Genomic DNA, 12,999 nt, shown 5'->3' with positions numbered 1-12,999 from the left:
CGCATGCCTTTAATCCCAGCACTTGGGAGGCAGAGGCAGGTGGATTTCTGAGTTCGAGGCCAGCCTGGTCTACAGAGTGAGTTCTAGGACAGCTAGTACTATACAGAGAAACCCTGTCTCGAAAAACAAACAAACAAACAAAATTCTGGGCTGGAGACGGCTCAGTGGTTAACAGCAGCTGCTCTTCAGGATGCCCGGAGCTCTACTCTCAGCACTCATAGTGGTTCACCATCTGTAATTCCAGTCATGGGGTCTGATGCCTTCTGGCCTCCGAGGACACCGGGTATGCACATGGCTGTATCATAAGCATGCAGAAGGGTGTTACTTGGAGCTCAAGGAGCCACATGTGGGTACTGGAGTCAGTGGCAGAAACAGAAAAAGAAGGAAGAAGTCCAAGAGTATAACTGCACACAGACAGGGAAAACATGGCAACAGAAGCAAAAGCAGACACCTCTAACCTTAAATTGATAAATATTGTGAATATTTTCTAAACATCCAGGAGGGCTTTGCATACTCCTCAAAGGGCCCTTTTCTTGAATCTCTGCAGCTACTCCATGAAGAACCAGTTAATGCTATGGAAGCTTCCAGATCAAGTTGTAACACGGTGATGACACATCAGAGCCTCTCCTCCAAAGATCAGTACATTAAATATTTTTAAAAATGCAAAGCAGGGGGCTGGAGAGATGGCTCAGTGGTTAAGAGCGCCGACTGCTCTTCCAGAAGTCCTGAGTTCAATTCCCAGCAACCACATGGTGACTTATAACCATCTGTAATGGGATCTGATCCCCTCTTCTGGTGTGTCTGGTGTGTCTACAGTGTACCCATATACATAAATCTTAAACAAACAAAAAACAAAAAACAAACAAAAATATGCAAAGCAAAAGCTGAGTGGTGGTGGTGCACACCTTTCATCCTAGCACTTGGGAGGCAGAAACAGGTGGATTTCTGGGAGTTTAAAGCCCGCCTGGTCTACAGAGTGAGTTCCAGAAATGCCAGGACTCCACAGCTGAGACCTTGTCTTAAACACACACACACACACACACACACACACACACACACACACACACACACACACGAGACACCAAGAGATAGATAGCTCAGAAGGTAAAAGCTCACTCAGGTTGGGCCAGAGTTGACCTGAGCTTGATCATCAGAGCCCCGCCCCCGCCTTTTTTTTTTTTTTTTTTTTTTAAGGAGGCTTCAAAAATCAGTCTGTGCAGCACCCCCAAGTCTGTCTTCCTTCTATGTCTACCCTCTTAGATACTGAGGGGAAAAGATGTGAAGAAAAAGTTCAAAGCCAAGGATGGTTTCTCCGATGTGAAACCCATGAGCCTGAGGTCATCCTTAGGTCTCAAACCTGGGACAAAAGGTGGAGCCTGTTTAACATATCAAAGCTGAAGCGCCAACAGCATCCCTAAGTCCCTACCAGTTACAGGGCCCTCCTGGCTGGCACACACTATTCCCTGTCTAAACTTCTCCAGCCTAGGGCCAGGCTGCCTTCCCTCCAGATGCCCTTCCCTATAGAATCCAGCCATTTTGATTATCCTTTCTCTTTTGGACCTCCCAGCTGCTGCACCTGGTTCCACCCTCCACCCCTCGCCTCTCCCCACATGCCTCAGGGTCATGATGTTCCCTCTGGACTCTCTCAAGATGTCTCTGCCTCTGGCTATGTTCTTCCGTTTACCTACAATAAACTTTCTCCTCCACCATACCTAGGAACAGTTATGTCCTTCCTATTTGTTGGTTGTTGTTCAATTCAGACATCCTGAACTATATATATATATATATATATATATATATATATATATATATATATAGTACAAGGCCAGCCTGAGCTACATAAGTCCCTGTTAGTTAAGAGAAGGGGGTGAGGGTGAGGAGACTGACTGTTGGAACTGAGACCAGAGGAGAAGCTGGGGAAGCAGTAGGAAGGTCGATGTATGTTTGGGGGAAGCATACGACGACTACGACAGAGATGGAAGGTATTTGGGTCTTTTCCTAGGGGCACATCTTTCTCCTTCTCTTCCCTGTCAGTGAGCATTTGGGATTAAGAAAAAAGGGGGGGGTGTCTCTCAGAGCTCATCACCTTGGGTAAAAGGGGGGACAGCAGCCAGCAGGAGGCATCTGATCCACATTAGGGGCTGGAGTCAGAGGAGTAGAATTTTGAGAAAGGGTTAGAGCTGAGTCCACGGCCCATCCCCCGTCTCTCTGCTCCATATTCCATGGCAGTTAGGGTCTGCTCAGTGGAATGGGGAGGGGCCCTCTCTTGGATCTGGAGCTCAGGTACCTGAAAAGAGGTCCCCCCATTCTTACTCAGACACTAGACCTGTGATGGAAACTGACTTGACTGAGGAAGAATATGAGAGGATAAGGGCCAGGTGAGTGTGGAAGGTGAAGGGGGCGAGGTGTGAACCAGGATGGAGGAAGGGTGAGCTGGGCAGAGCCAAGAGGACGCAGGGAAGACACCTGTCCCCTCTCCCAGCAGGAACAGGAGGTCACTGGAGCATCATCTTCGCAACTCCCTATTGACCCTTCAATGGAAAATGGCAAATAGCTCTCGCTGGATGGCCCAGGTGGTGGCCTCAGAGTTCAGTCTGGTGGCCTTCCTCCTGCTACTGTTCATGGCCTTCTCCAAGAAATGGTTGTATCCCTCAAAGAGTCGGTTCCATCAGCGCTACCCCCAAAACATCACCAAGAGAGTCTACACCTCCATCCACAGTATGTCCACCGGGCTCCTGTACATCTGCATATCTAAAAGCTGCCCCAGCTCAGACGAGGAAGGTGAGTTCCTGGGTCTCCAGCCTGCCTTGACCTGGTGGTGACCCCCACCCACCTCGTCGTTCCCTCCCATCCGCCATCCATCCGCCGTCTTCATTTGGCTTGCAAGATGGCATGGTGAGGTCCGGGTTATTTTCTTCCTTTGGTTTGGTCAAATCAGTTTGTCTGACCCAGTGGAGGAGGGCGCTGTTTTGGGCAAACCCCCCCAGATCTTTCCTTTAAGGATGTGGAGAGGTGTCTGGATCAGTGCTGAGTAACATTCTTCTTCAGCTGGGAGGGGCACACCCAGAGCCCTGAGAGGAGCCCTGCATGTTCTCTTACCGTCCTTCCCCATTCCTGCCATCTCCCTTTCCTCCTGCCTAAGGTCTTGCTTCTCTGGGCCAGCTCCAAGTTTCCCTTTTACTCTTTGGCTTTCTTATTCCGTCCTTCCCAGAATTCTCACAGCTGTTTAATTTCTCATTTTTAAGTTTCAGTTGGTGGTGTCCCTCACCACGTCAGAAATGTCCAGTTCTGGATGTCCCTTTCCATCTGTCATTCTCCTTCCTGTAAGCAAAAACAGGTTTCTCTGTATAGCCCTGGCTGTCCTGGAACTCACTCTGTAGACCAGGCTGGCCTCAGACTCAGAAATCTGCCTGCCTCTGCCTCCCAAGTGCTGGGATTAAAGGCGTGCGCCACCACTCTCAGCTGCGTTAGCCATAAGAATAGGAATAGAATAGCTGACCTTATTTTACAGATGGGAAGATTGGAACCTCTCTAGAATCCATTATGTAGCTCAGGGTGACTTTGAACTCCCAGTCATCTTCAGCTCTCTGAGGGCTAGTATTACAGACATGAGCCACCACACTTGACTTATGTACTCTATGGTTTTTTTGTTTGTTTGTTTTGATTTTTGGTTTTTCGAGACAGGGTTTCTCTGCATAGCCTTGGCTGTCCTGGAACTCATTCTGTAGACCAGGCTGGCCTTGAACTCAGAGATCTGCCTGCCTCTGCCTCCTGAGTGTTGAGGTTAAAGATGTGCACCACCACTGCCCAGGTCACAGAATCCAATTTCAAAAGGCTCTGGAAATTTTTTTTGGGGGGGGGTAAGACCTCATTGGAGGAAGGAGGGGTATCTTTTTTTTTTTTTTTAAAGATTTATTTATTATTATATCTAAGTACACTGTAGCTGTCTTCAGATGCACCAGAAGAGGGTGTCAGATCTCATTATGGATGATTGTGAGCCACCATGTGGTTGCTGGGATTTGAACTCAGGACCTTCAGAAGAGCATTCGGTGCTCTTAACCACTGAGCCATCTCTCCAGCCCCCCCCCTTTTAAAGATAAATATTAGATAAATATTAACCTTTATTTTATGTGTGTGAGTATTTTTGCTTATGTGTATATCTATGTGCCATGTCTATGTACTGTATGCATGCCTGATGGCCTCAGGGGCTAGAAGAGGGCATCGAATCCCCTGGAGCTGGAGTTAAATGCAGTTGAGGGTAACCATTTGAATGTCAGGAACTAAACCTGGGTCCTCTGATAAAAGCAAGTGCTCTTAACTGATGAGCCATCTCTCTAGCTCCTCTTGGGGGTATCTAGCCCTTGGTCCCCTCCTGTCCTCCCCTCTATGCTTTCTGTCTCCCTAATAAGTGAAGCATCTCCGCTTTTCACATCTCATGTCACACACTTCTGCCACTGTGATGGCCCAACTGTCTGGAGCCAAGGGACCATGGACTAGATTCTCTGAAGCCAGGGACCAGAATAAGCTTTCCTCACTTTAAGTCGTTCTGTCAGGTACTTAGCCACAGTGACGAATAGGTAACTAATGCAGAAAACTGCTCGCAGAAGAGTGGGGTCCACTCCTGAACCTGTCTCTGATCCCTGGGAAGGAAGCCTTCGGAACCGATCTCTGGGGAGCCTTCGGAACCGATCTCTGGGGAGCCTTCGGAACCGATCTCTGGGGAGGATCTGGCCAGATTGTAGTGAGACCCGGGAGTGCAAGCACTGGGTAACGGACCTGAGAAGCAGGCAGTCATGCCAGACTGAGCACTCTGCCCTGGGACAGTTAGGGAAGATGGGGGATGAGGTTTTGAGGTCAATCTTAGGGTCATGCCAGGCTTCCTGATCTAAAATTATAAGCTCATTTGAGAGAGAGCCACTAGAGCTTTCATAAGTTCACTGACAATTTGCATACTTTTTCATTTGAGAATTGCTGTTTATGGTTTGATTTTTTTCCTTCCTCCTATTTGTTTGTTTTTTTTTGTTGTTGTTGTTTTTTTTTTGTTTTTTTGGTTTTTCGAGGCAGGGTTTCTCTGTGTAACCCTGGCTGTCCTGGACCTCACTCTGTAGACCAAGCTGGCCTCGAACTCAGAAATCCACCTGCCTCTGCCTCCCGAGTGCTGAGATTAAAGGCGCACGCCACCACACCCGGCTCCTTCCTCCTATTTATTCTTACTAGAACACTCTCTCTCCCTCTCTCTTATATATAGATACACACATACACACACACACACACACATATAATATAATATAAAATCTCCAGGCTGGCCTTGAACTTAAAGAGATCTGCCTACCTCTGCCTCTGGAATGCTGGGATTAAAAACATGAGCCACTATGCCTGTTTTTTTGTTTTTGTTTTGTTTGTTTGTTTGTTTGTTTTGCCTGGTTTTTAAGTTGTTTGTTTGTGTTGTTTTGTTGAAACAGGGTCTTACTATGTAGCCCTGGTTGTCCTGGAACTCACTATGTAGACCAGGCTGACCTTGTACTCATAGATTGATCACCTCTGCCTCTTTAGTGCTGGTATTAAAGGTGTGAGCCACCATATCTGGCTATTTTTATTTTTTATTTTTTGAAACATTATATTGTAGTCCCAATTGGCTTGTAACTTACCATGTAGCTTGAACCCATGGCCATCCTCTTACCTCAGCCATTGCTGAGCTCAGAAGTGTGAGCCATCCATATATTCAAGTGGTTGGAATTACCAAGCAGTCTTGTAAGGGTCCATGATTTGCCAGAGATTGACACCCCGGACTCAGACAGTATGTAAACACAAAGAGTGTTTTATTCTCCAAAGGTCCAGCTTGCTGGGGTCTCCCCATTCCCAAGACAGACACACCCAAGTGAGCTTGCAGGCCTGATTTAAAGCACATTAGGGAATATTGGGGTAGGTGACCTCTGTGTTAATCTGTTGGGCCCCTCTCTCCAGACATTCCATTAGTGGGGTGTGGGAGCTGGAAACTTGCTGGGGAGGTCTAGAGACTGTTAACTGAGGAAGACTGGAAACTGCTGCTGACCCAGTGTGCTTGCCTCAGGCCAGGTGGCAGGGACATTCTGTTACCTGGGCGTGAAGGCTGGAACATGGGGTTTTTTTTTTGTTTTTTGTTTTTTTTGTTTTTTTTTCTGTTAGTAACTGGCCTGCCTGGACTTGCCTGTTGGACTTGCCCAGTTTTTTGGCCTAGTCTCCTTAACTGCCAGTCTGAAGTCTGTCGTGGGGTCCGCCCAGCCGCCTCAGTCTCTAGATCAGGAGTCTTACCTGAGGGGGAGTGTTGTTCCCCACTCTCAACTGTGCAGGATTTCTTTGGTTCCGGACAACCTGAGCGTCCGTCCCCGTAGTTGTTCACTTGACTGCATTTCGTTTTTGTGAATCCTGAGTTCCTCCCTATTTTTTGTCATTTTTCCCCCCAGACAATTTTAAGATGTGGACAAGCCACCCAGTTTTTGGGGTGGCTAAGATAAGTTTCACCCTGGCCGTAGGGCTGGGTTTTGTCCTCACCACCTGGCTGCACCTGCCCTACCTGCCCTGCCTGCAGAGAATGCCTTTCTTCGGCCTGATCGGAATCACCCTGAGCTTCTGTGAAGGTGCCCCCCAGCTCTGAAAAAGGTTCTTAATTCCCTAGTCCACATGGTCCGGGGCACAACTCCCTCTTCTCTGGGAGTGGGGGTGGGGTGGGGTGGAGTGGAGCGAGCGTTGGGGGAGGGGAAGGGAGGGGAGGGGAGGGGAGAGAAGTGAGCGGATGTTTTCTGATGGCGGGAGACAGGAGGGGTTGATTTCCTCGGTGTGAGTGATTTGTGGCTGTAGGCTCGGCAGATGAGGCAGACCCCCCCGTGCGATTCTTAGGTGAGAATAAGATCTCTCCACTCCTGCCTCCCAGTCATCTTAATTGTCCTCACCCTCCTGTTGTTCCCTGTTAACCTCTGGATCTACGAGCTGAGGAAGAATATATCGGTTCCTATCGGCTGGAGCTATTTCATTGGTTGGCTGGCGCTCATCCTGTACTTCACTTGTGGTAAGTGGTTAAGAGGGCCCTGGGGGAGGAAGGGACTTGGGTGGGTCAGGCAGAGACTGTGTGGCTGGAAGAGGCAGGCAACCCCTCTCGCCCACTCCCACCCCCACCCCCACCCCTGGCCGTCTTAACCTTCCCTTCAGCCTACTTCACCTGTCACCTTCCATGCCACTCTCAGATTCCCCCCTTTTTCTTGTCCTCCCCCGCCCCCCGACTCCCCACCCTGCCAGGGATCCTTTGCTACCTCAACCATAAAAACTATTGGGGTCTGATTATGAGCAGCACCTCCGTCAACACTGCTTGCAGCAGCTTAGGGCCAGCGTCTCCGGTGAGTCCCTCACAGACCCCCAGCAGGCAGGAGAACAGCCAGGAGCCACCTAAGGATGACCAAAAGCCATCAAGTCCAGATACAGTAGTCCCACCCCAGCCAGACACCACTGGCTAGGACTGTCCTCGTCTGTCCGTGACCAAGGAGAAGCAAAAGAGGATTTGGGGACCAGCTTTGCATTCCTCTTCCTGGACTTGGCCTTGTCTGTGGCTCAGGTGATGTAGAATAAATTGCCCATGTCTTCATCCTGTCTGACGGTTGTCAAGAAGAACTAGAGGAGGGAGAGAGGAAGGGAGAAAAACAAAACCCGATGTGTTTGTTTCCCAGTTCTTCCTGCCTATGAACTTTTTGGAGCCCGTTGGTCCCAGCAGCCTCTGCCATATTGCATCTGTGCAGACGTAGGAGGGAGGCCGTGGTGTAGACACTTATCTCTCCCTCATGAGAATCTGGGTTTGATGTAAACGGCACTGAAAACCGAAAAACAGAAGTAAATTTTTCCAGTCTTTGGTGGCACATACCTATAACGCCAGGAGGCTGAGGCAGGGGGCTGGACAGCCTGAGCTCTATGAGACTATGTCCTCAGAAACAAAAACAAAACGTAACCAGCCAAACGACACAGATGTACCTGGCTGGAAAATGACTGCAGTTCTTGCAGGATCACAAACTTCTCCCGAGGGCCAGCCAGACACCACAGGCACAAAGAAAACCAAGTCTAGAGATAATCTCTCTCTTACAGGAAGATCTAGTTTACGAGCTATTCTTTGCTGGGTAAAAACTTATGCCCGACTTAACTGCCTTGAAGTAATACAGGTTAATTTACATAGAGTCTGAGGGACAGGAATCCGGAAGCACTTTGAATAAATAGCTCTGTTTCTAAAAACTGGAGGGTATTTTTCAGTTGACAGATCAAGCTTGTGTAGATATGTATCGCACACCATGTGTATCACACACCATGATGTGTATCACACTCCATGATGTGTATCACACACCATGATGTGTATCACACTCCATGATATGTATCACACACTATGATGTTTTGAAGCATGTGTATAATGTGGGCTGGCTCAAGGAGCTCATTAGCATATGTGTTATCCCAAATACTTCATATTTTTTATGTGGAAAGAGCACCTAAAATCTACACTTCAGAAATTTTTTTCAAAATACAATACATTGAGTCGGTGCACCACCATCTGCAGTCCTAGCATTCCATAGGCTGAGGCAGGAGGATTGCCCAAGTTCAAAGCTAACACACAAACACACAGAGCCAATAGTAGTCCTGTAACTGTCTGATCTCGTGGGTTCATTCCTCCTTTCTGATGAAACTCTGTACCTTTGGGGCCTATGTAGATGGCTCAGTGGGTAAAAGTGCCTGCCATCGAGCCTGATGACCTGAGTTTGGCCATGAAGTCCTGGGTTTGGTGTTGTAAATGGCAGAACTTCCTCCTCTTCCTTTTCTTGAGACAGGGTTGATCTATGTAGACCCCGAGCACTCTATGTAGAGCAGGCTGACCTTGAACTCAGAGATCCATCCACATTGATGGAAGTTGGTCTGGTGATGCTATGTATTAACCATTAAATACTGGCCCCCAAGATCTGGTTGCAGTCAAGGTAGCAGATTCAAACCACACCAAGTGATGATGTGTAAATATTGCTGCCGATCTCTGACTGGTTAAGAGTGGCTACAGCCAATTACTGGGGAGAGTCGAGGTAAGTGGGGTTTCAGTTACTGGACTGGGGGTCAAAGCTAGGAACCACTAAGAAAGAGTGGGAGTAACCGGGCGTGGTGGCTCACTCCTTTAATCCCAGCACTCAGGAGGCAGAGGCAGGCGGATTTCTGAGTTCGAGGCCAGCCTGGTCTACAGAGTGAGCTCCAGGACAGCCAGGGCTACACAGAGAAACCCTGTCTCGAAAAAACAAAAAAACAAAACCAAAAAACCAAAACAAAACCAACAACAACAAAAAAAGAACTAACAGTTAATTCATAGCTGACTATGAACTCAAGAGATCCATCTGCCTTTGCCTCCCATGTGCTGGAGTTAAAGGCTGAATAAGTCTCCTTTTTAAAAAAAAACTATTTTTTAAAAATACTGTGTGGCTGTCTTCAGACACACCAGAAGAGGGCATCAGATCCCATTACATACGGATTTTTTTTTTTTTTTTTTTTGAGCTACCATTTGGTTTCTGGGAATTGAACTCAGGACCTCTAGAAGAGCAGTTAAGAATATTAGCTGCTCTGCCAGAGATCTGAGTTCAACTTGTAGCAGTCACATGGTGACTCACAGTTACCTGGGGGATAACTCCAGTTCCAGGGGATCCAGTAGCTTTTTTTCTGGCCTTCAAAGCCACTAGGCACACATGGGACATAGACATACATACAAGCAAAACACCCATACATGTAAAATGAACATGAAATAACATAGAGGACAAACAGTCCATTGTAGACACACACCACATTTTCTCTGCATTAGCTCCCCTTAATAGGCATTTAAGGTAGACTCCGTGTCCTGGTTGCCGTGAATAATGCCTTTATCAGGGAATGAAGACACCTCCTAGGCATATTAAGTCCATCTCCTTGGAGTGAGTATGCCATTCCAAAAGCCCTGGGTACAGTCCGTAGCTCTGAAAACTAACAGCAGAGCAAAAGCAGGCACTCAGAGACGTGTGTGTGTGTGTGTGTGTGTGTGTAAATACAGTTCCTTTTATATTTTGTATTTTTGTTTAGTGTGTCTGTTTTGTTTTGTTTGCTTTGTTCTCCAAGACAGGGTTTCTCTGTCTAGCCCTGGCTGTCCTGGAACTCACTCTGTAGACCAAGCTGGCCTCGAACTCAGAGACCCGCCTGCTTCTGTCTCCTGAGCTTGATGCCCCACCACCACCTAGCTAAAGTGGATTTCGTACAGATGACTTGACCATTTTTAACACACACAGTCATTTACAACTAAAATTATTTTTTCTACATGAAAAACTGGTATGATGTCTCATTCAGTAGATGGCTTTGAATAATCCATTCAAGGAAGGTTGCTTTATCCAGCCTAGAGAGGCCTCTGTTCACTGAATACTGATGGAAACACCGTCTGAACGTCTATCTCTAGACCGTATTTCTGGATTGGACTACAGTGGTTTGGTTAAAAAAAGAAGTTTTGTGGTTGACTTCAGTATAGGTGACAGACCCCACCTGTTTTCAGATGTTTAACCAGGGAGAAGACCTTTTAATCCCCTTGTAAAATGTGTGAATTTAGCTAGCATTGGTGGTGCATGCCTTTAATTCCAGCACTCCGTAGACAGAGGCAAGTGCATCTCTGCAAGTTCGGGGCCAGCCTGGTCTGCACAGTGAGTTCCAGGACAGTCAGGACTACACAAAAGAAACTGTCTCCAAAAGCCAAAAAAAAAAAAAAAAAAGAAAAGAAAAGAAAAGAAAAGAAAAGAAAGAAAAAAAGAAAAAACTGTGAACTTTTAAAATCGATGGTGACAGTCTATGGTTTCAGATACTCGGAGGGATGGCGAGTTCAATATTAGCCAGGCTAACATGGTGAGACGCCATCTCAGACAGAACAACACAAGTCCACCACTGTGACCCTCCAACACCCAATCATTTGTGAACAGAAACTGTAGTAAAATATGCACTTAGCCATCTTAGATTTTGTAGTGTGTGGGTCGGCGTCCTCCAGTGCTTGCTCAGGTGCTGTAGCCATCACCATCAGGACCAAGTTTCATCTCTACCTCCTGTTCCACACAGCTTCCCACTTTCTCCTTTATCTATCTCCTAGCAACCTCCATTGTCCTGCCTGTGCCCATCACTTCATTCTTTGAGTCAACGCATTCAAGTAGAGCCATGCAGTATTTGGTGTTTGGGTAATGTCAACTAGAACGATGTCTTCAAGAAGCATTAATATCAGATAGAACATAGGAATTTCATTTTAAGTAAGTATAAAAAACTGCTCTGGCCAGGCACACACCTTTAATCCCAGCTTTTGGGAGGCAGAGGCAGGTGGATTTCTGAGTTCGAGGCCAGCCTGGTCTACAGAGTGAGTTCCAGGACAGCCAGGGCTATACAGAGAAACCCTGTTTCAAAAAACCAAAAAAACAAAACAAAACAAAACACTCTGGGACTGGAGGGATGGCTCCAGCGGTTAAGAGCACTGACTGCTCTTGTAGAGGACCCAGGTTCTGTTGCCAGTACCTACCTGGAGGCTCATAACTATCCATCCATAACTCCAGTCCTAGAGGCTCCCACGTCCTCTTCTCATCTGACCTCCATGCACTCCCACATATAAGATAAAAAAAGCTCCATTGATTTTTCTTTTTAGAGGCAGGAATGACTTAACTTGCTTACACTAATATTCCAGGGACCACATTACTACCCCAGATAGCTCAGTGCTTAAAAGCCCTCTGGGTTTGACGCTTTCCTGTCTATACAAGTTCCAGGACAGCCAGGGTGATATAGTAAGATTCTGTCTCAATTAGAAAAAAAACAAAAAACTTAAATAATATCCCACCACTTCCTGTTTGTTTATTCATATACTGGTGGATGTTTGAGTTGTTTCCACATCTTGGCTGTAATAAATAGTGCTGCTATAAAAACTGGACATTTGTGTGCGTTACACATAAAAGTACATATTCACACATGTATGATCTGATACATATAAGTTTAGGGTACAGTTGTTGAGCTCCTGACCCCTGTCTGCTCTGGCCCACTTCCATCTCCTTTTCATCTCTCTCTTCTTTCTTTTCCTTTTTGTTTGTTGAGACAGCTGGCCTGGAACGCCCTACGTAGACCGGGTTGGCAGTGAACTCTCAGAGATCCTCCTGCCTCTGCCTCTGAGGTGATGGGATCATCTGTCACCACACCCAGCTTTTACTCTTTCTTAGTAAACTCTCTGTTCCTGCACCCGGAGTTGGCTCCGGTCAGTTGTGCCATATATCCTCCTCAGTAGGCATACACCCTGCTCATCAAAGCTGCCCAGCTCCCTGTCTCCAGGGAACATGTTAAGATGGAAATTTGTGTCTTCCTTGTGTGGATCCCGTGACTTGTTCTGGCCCTTGAGCAGACTAGAGAATTTAATTGCAAGTGGGAATTCCCTCCACTAAGTAACTGATGAAATTTAAGACGCAGGCTTGGTGTTTGAATGAGAGACAAAGGTAGCTGATGCACAGAGAGATACCTCACCAAAGAATATCTACAGCCAGACCAGCCAGCAGGCCTGTGAAAGGTTATTGGACTTAACTATCCCTAGGGACCTGTGCGTTAACAACATCGACAGATGAAATGTCCATAAAAACGGTCTCAGGAAAAAAACTGTGCACAAACCTGGTGACCTGAGTTAAATTCCTGAACCCATGGTGGAAGGAAAGAATGGACTCCTGCAAGTTGTCCCCTGACCTCCACATGTATGACCCTCCCACAGTAAACAAACCAACCAGCCAACCAACAAAATGGGATTTCAGTCCTCCTATTAGAGTATTTAAAATCCAAAACCACTGATACCGCCCAATGCTAGCAAGAACATAACAGGACTTCTCACTCATCACAGCAAGAATGTACAACAGGCCGGGCGTGGTGGCGCACACCTTTAATCCCAGCACTCGGGAGGCAGAGGCAGGCAGATTTCTGAGTTCGAGGCCAGCCTGGTCT

At 47.1% G+C, this 12,999-nt stretch overlaps 1 protein-coding gene across 1 annotated transcript; it reads left to right on the top strand.

The window, feature by feature from the left end:
- Window positions 1-2,223: 2,223 nt before the first annotated feature.
- On the top strand, window positions 2,224-7,615 carry Odf4 (outer dense fiber of sperm tails 4). Its single transcript, XM_021214025.1, has 5 exons — window positions 2,224-2,378; window positions 2,483-2,781; window positions 6,444-6,617; window positions 6,911-7,045; window positions 7,273-7,615. Exons 1-5 carry the CDS (start codon window positions 2,332-2,334, stop codon window positions 7,485-7,487), a joined length of 870 nt encoding a protein of 289 aa, XP_021069684.1. The 5' UTR covers window positions 2,224-2,331; the 3' UTR covers window positions 7,488-7,615.
- The last annotated feature ends 5,384 nt before the right edge of the window (window positions 7,616-12,999 follow it).

This window comes from Mus pahari, chromosome 14 (assembly GCF_900095145.1).
Source record: "Mus pahari chromosome 14, PAHARI_EIJ_v1.1, whole genome shotgun sequence".
NCBI classification, from domain to species: domain Eukaryota; kingdom Metazoa; phylum Chordata; class Mammalia; order Rodentia; family Muridae; genus Mus; species Mus pahari.
The sequence above is the reverse complement of the archived record's forward strand: the minus strand, read 5'-3'. Positions and strand labels throughout refer to the sequence as shown.